A 6128-nucleotide genomic window follows, 5' to 3' on the forward strand; every position below is an offset into this window, starting at 1 on the left:
CGAGTGTCCAATACCTTCAGTTTCCAGCGGCCTAGTTGGCTCCACGTGGGAGTCGGAAGCGGCCTGTGGCTCTGAGGTAGGGGACGTCAGGGGCTGAGAAAGTGCCTCACTGAGAACACACGAACCGGCGAGAGGCCTAGCGGAAGCCTCGTCATCAGTTTTGGACTTCAGATGCCTGTCCTTTTCTTTTTCTTTGCACTTTTTATAAACTCCGGTAGTCAGCTGTTCTGACGGCATTATATAATTGAATCTTCGTCCAAAGTAATGAAATGCAAAATCGTACCGACGCTTAATAGTGCGTTGGTTAAATCTAGTACAAAACGGACAGCTAGCAACGTTGTGGTCAGGGCCTAAGCAAGGAATACACTAAGAATGAAAATCCGTATGAGGTATTTGCTTCCCACAAGAAATACAATTTTTTACTTTTTCTGACATCGGTCTGGAGCAAGAAAAAAGTTTCCCCAATGGGGTACTTAGCTTTAATGAAGACTTCGGATCTGAAATTTGAATTTGAAAATCTCAGGAGTCGACTGACCGGCACTTGCGAACTGCTTTTGCTTCGGGCACCGCGCGGCAAGAAAGACTGAAGAAAATGGCGTCAGCTGCATCTTTTATACTCCTGGTGCACTGATGTCAGGGAGGAGGTGACAGCAACTGACGCCGGACCTAGACTTTGGAACTCGGGCCGTGCAGGTAGCCTGCCAGCAGGATAACCCAATTGTAATGACTTCAACAGTGAAACAAGATGAACATCTTGGACTAATTGTCCAAATCCATAGGGACAAAAATGTAAGGGGTCTGGAAATGCCGGGACTCTCAATGCCAAGTCCCAAAATACAGAAAAAAAGACTGAAAATACAGAAGAATGAGTACTGAACCTCACTCTTCTCTTTTAAACTTTTTTTTTTGTAGGGGGAACCCCCTGATGTGGGGGACAAGCCCTTCATTCCCCCAAACCAATACATATATAAACTCTGAGACTGCCATACATAAGGGAAAATTCTGAGAAATGACAATCTTGTCTAGATATCTGATCATTCGGTCTCCACAATTTGGGACTTGGTATTGTAACTCCATATATTTTAAATGGTTACCATCAGGAAAAACCTGTCTGGAATAATCCAAAATTAAAGTGAATGGTAGACCTGTCTGTTGGTAGAAATGGATATAAAGGGTATTTTCTCTTTGAGACAGCTAGTTAAGGAGTCAAAAAAGGGGGTGGCTTTCAACCTTTTGAAGAGTTGCAAGTTTTTTATGGTTTAGCACATACAGATAGACAGTGATATATTCAGCTTTGATACATGGTGAATAACTGTTCTTTGTTGGACTTCTGTGCATTGTGGTGGGAGTGGGTGAATATTCTGTATAAATTCGGGTCTCATCCTGGTATACAGAGATTTTGTTCCTATATTTCCCTTGGTGCAAGAGTTCTCAGGACAGATTTAGAACTTTATGGCTGATGATTTACAATGATGATGTCAGATATGCCCAAGATTTTGTCTCATACTGAGTGGGGATGTGTAGTCCAAGTTTTAGCAATTTGTCATCAAGTTGTTGCTATCCACTGGAAGTCCCCCCAGTGCTTGAACAGACTGGTTTTAAAAAACTATTTTCTATATAATGTCAAAAAAGTGTGTGGATGGGGCCTTGTCTGCACTTAGTATGTTTTTCTGTTATGGTCTAAGACAGATCATTCAGCCCTATACAAATGTCTTTCAGAAGTGTGCTCACAGTATTAATGAACCAGTGTTGTACACCTATTCCCATAAGTACCACTGCATTAGTAATTTTAAATAAACTTTTTTAAGTTGGTTTGATACTCACTGGAATTAGCAACAAGCCAATGTAAGGGTTCCAAATTCTTTGGTTAGTACTGGAATATATACCATCATCTGTTCTTAGGTGGTTTTGTCTTGTGAAAAGAAACAGCAAGAATTCTGTTTTTTTTTTTTTTTTTTTGTATAACAAATCCATTGTATGGAAACTCTATATCCTCGTGTTTCTGTATGACTTAATATGAATAGTGTTTGCCTTACTGTTAACATGGAGTCTAGTTTCACTGTGCTTTATGTGATCCTTCCGTGAATGTTGTTTACTGTTGCTTAAAATAAGTGCTTCCCTTAAACACTTTTTGCATGATGTAGTGCATGATCAGTGTAAACTCAAGTCCACACTACTTGAGAACATTACATACAGGATCTAAAAACTCTTTAAAAGAAAGGCTTACCTTAAGAAAGGTGCGTGTCTGATGTCTCCTCTCAGTTTCTTTCTTCCTTTGCATTCTGAAGGTGTTCCAGTATAGGTCAAGGCTGCACAAGGGACTTGCTATCTGGTGTATATACTGAACACCCCTAGCTACTGTTATACGTTCATAGGTTGATACTAGGCTATCTGCCCTAGGGCATTTATAAGCCTAGCCAGAGTATGTGTGGATTTCGCCACCATTTTAGATTAGTTGACTGTGCCTCTGTATAGTAGGTCATAGAAGGTAGCCCTTTTAAGGTTAGTTTACTGTACCTCTGTCAAGCAGGGACACAGAAGAGATCCCAGGGGTAAACTTACGATCTCCCATCCACTCGTCAAGATTTCTCTTGAAGAGGGTCAGTGAGGGTCTCTGCCTAACATGGATTGGGATTTTGTTCCAGAGTGAGGGGAGCCTCTGGGATATGAATCTGTCCCTCCAGCATGTCCTATTTATTTTTGTGCTGAGGTGCAAGTCCCTAGAGTGTGTAGCTCTAAGGGATTTGGATTTCCTGAGGTGAAGCATGTCCATTAATTCTGGGTTGGACATGGCTTTATACGTCAGACACAGATCACCTCTGAGTAGGCGGTACGCAACTGAGTAGAGCTGGAGTTTCTTTAGCCGAACTACATAGGGCATCTGTTTGAGCCCCTTGATCCTCTTGGTGAGGTACTTTTGGGGTCTTTCCAGTTGCTGCAGGTGTCGGGTAAGGTACATCCCAAATGGGGCATTGTATTCAATTATGGGCCTGATAAGTGATGAGTAGAGGGGCACAATTACCTCTCTTGATCTAGATGTGAGCCCTTTCGTGATAAGGTGGGCTATATAGAAGGTCTTTCTAACCACTTTGGCAACGTGATTGTCAAAGGAGAGATTTTTATCTACTTGGGTCCCCAAGTCCCTAATTACTTCTTCCGTACTTAATGGATTACCACCTATGTGGCAATTTGTGGGCACTTTGTTTTTCCCCATAGGGGATGACTATGCACTTTTTGGCATTTAGCTTTAGGCCATGGCTCTGGCACCAGTTATACATCTCTGTGAGACCCTTTTGGAGGATGCTTGTGTCAGCCGGAGAGTCGATTATGGCACCCAGTTTGCAGTCATCTGCGAACTTGGTCAGCCGTAATCCACCCGTGTTAGCCTGTACCTCAGAAAAATATATACCGAACAAGAGAGGTCCCAGGACTGAGCCTTGTGGGACACCACTTGTAACTGGTTTAGAGTCTGACATGGCACCTGCTATTCTGACCATGTGGGTTCTATCCCTGAGCCAGTTTGCAACCCATCTTGTGACATAGGGGTTGATATTTAAGCTGGTGAGCTTATTTATGATGCCCGAGTGGGGTACTGTGTCGAAGGCTTTTGCGAGGTCCAGGTAGGCTGTGTGGACTACCTTCCCTTCATCTATGGCTTTGGTAACTGTTTCAAAGAAGTCGACCAGGTTCAAGAGGCAAGATCTGCCCTTAACAAAGCCGAATTGGGTAGCATCCAGTGTCTGGAGGTTCCCAATGTCTTTGTTTATGATTTCCATGATGATACACTCCACAACTTTGCAGACCAGGCTAGTAAGGCTTATAGGGCGATAGTTTCCGGGGTCTGTTGTGGCACCACCTTTGTGGAGTGGGACCACTGTTGCTGTACGCCAATAAGAAGCAGGCCAAAAGCTACTCTCTCCTCCTGCAAGCTTGGCAGCTAGGCTGAAGTGCTGGGACTTTTGGCAGTTCTTAACATCTAGGTAAAGATTTGACCTATTCAAAAAGGTTTAAGATTTATGTCTTATATGGCTTAAGAACATTTGTGTTGCTTCATGGTTAACTACAGTAAGACAGACTGCAAAATATGGAAAAAGAAAACAAATTTAAAAGCATATATGTTAATAATTCATCTCTTGACTTTCAGGCTTATATGATGTACCAGTTTAAAAAGACTAAACATGCTGCTAAATGTTCGGCATCTCCGCTTCTTCATGATTTTATTAACAAACTGAGCAAAATGGTGCAAACAGACTAATTCCGCAGGCAGTAAAACTACAGTTTCTAAAATGTTTTGCTGCTTACTTTGTTGCAGGTGATTCGGTATCTGTGTCATCATGCTCCGATACAAATTTTAGATCCCCCAACTTGCTGATTACTGCAGACATCTGCAAAAGAGAAACAGAGAGAGAGAGAGAGAAAATACATAAGAAGAAGAAGAAGAAAAACAAGAGACGATGGGGCCAATATTATTCTCTTTGTTCGCTGAGGAAACCCACTGACTTCCTGAAAGAACATGCACCCTGTATGGGAAAAAAGACAAAGACTTCCACCCATGAAGATTCTGCCCTTGTGTGGTTACAAAGTCAGACGGCTGAAAAACTGTAGGTTTACCTCTTTTGTTAACATGTACAGCTTATTAGGCAAGAGAAACTTTCATTTTGAAAGGTTTTGCCTTTTTAGTTAATGATTTATACAATGCAAGTTAATTCTAGTTACTTCAGATTTCTTAGTTATAATAACATGATGGCACGGTCAGGTTTTGTGAAAGCATACAGATTGAAACAATGTTAAGTTATATTTTCAATTCTGCATTTCTTAAAGGCTTATGAAAAATGCTTTCTACAATGTTTAGATTTTGTTAATGATGCCTATCTATTTGAAATATAAGTTAAACTTTTTCCAGCAAAGATGCATGAAAAACTCACTGTTAACAGTAACTTTATTAGTACATTTTGCTTTTGGTACGAATGTGTGAAATGTTCTATTTTTCACTACATTTTCTGTCAGATGTAATCATGTAAAGTAAAATCAAATTCCCAGAATAATCATTAAACAGAGACTGATGAACACATTTTAATGTAAGCAGGTAGACTTTCAATGAATGAATGACAAGATTAATATAACAAGTATTCTACTTGCTAAATGTGAAGCTGGAAAGAACAGATCTCAGACCAATTGCTATTATATATATATATATATATATATATATATATATATATATATATATAGTCCCTTGCTCTCCAATACTGAAAACCTTTAGCAGAAAAACTTTAGTACATTATTCCAGTTATGACTGAAGATAAATAACTGTTTACTAAAACTGTTCTTTAGAATTCAACAAATATTTAAAAATTCTCAAACAAATGGAGATCCCATTTAATAAGTCTAACAGCTGAAATATCTCAGCCTGCAATAGGTTCACACTCATTAGCTCACATCATGTTACTTTGGTTACCACAATAACACAAACATCAAAGTATCCTACGAAATCACAAAGCATTTAACTTGATTAAACAGAATATGCTTTGCCCAAAATTTTATCATGCCACAACTGAAATATGGCTAATAGGAATGTGTTTTCTTTCTCAAGTACCAAACACTACCAAATAAAAACTTTTAGGCTCAGTACTTCTGTACCTCTAAGAACATATCACTACAGCAATCATGTACATTTAGGGTGACTTCTCACTACCTACACCTCTTTCTAGCTTCATGTACAAGCTCATCTTCACTAATTACTGTTCTCTCTCCTCTCCATATAAAGAATCTCTCTCTTATTATTGCCTCAGGTCAACAGCAAATTAATATGACAGTAAAACTCAGACATTAAATGAATGTTGATCAAAGTGCGCCTTACCTAGTTACTACCTACCAACTGGAATAATTTACCAAATGCCATGCATCGAAAGCTACTTCTCATCAACAACTTACTATAAGAAAGCTTTCAAAGTCTTGTACAGTCTCATCCACACTCACCCTTCTACAGTTGCAGTCTACAATTGCAAAGCCATCCAAATGTAATCACATTTCATCCAAAATATCCTGAATCCTTATTTTTCTCCCATCTTTTTTATTTTTTTTTCCATCTGGCTTCTTTCAATTCCTTTGAACCTCCACATACAAATCTA

General features: G+C 39.6%; 1 protein-coding gene across 1 annotated transcript in view; it reads right to left on the reverse strand.

The window, feature by feature from the left end:
* The window catches only part of LOC122806092 (jouberin-like), an 806047-nt gene that overhangs the window by 183622 nt on the left and 616297 nt on the right, over positions 1-6128 (reverse strand). Inside the window, exon 6 of the mRNA XM_044076334.1 lies at positions 4303-4385. Coding sequence (XP_043932269.1) covers positions 4303-4385 — 83 coding nt within the window. The remainder of the gene's footprint in view (positions 1-4302; positions 4386-6128) is intronic.

Source organism: Protopterus annectens, chromosome 1.part1 (assembly GCF_019279795.1).
Source record: "Protopterus annectens isolate FY-2018-M chromosome 1.part1, PAN1.0, whole genome shotgun sequence".
Lineage (NCBI taxonomy): Eukaryota > Metazoa > Chordata > Ceratodontiformes > Protopteridae > Protopterus > Protopterus annectens.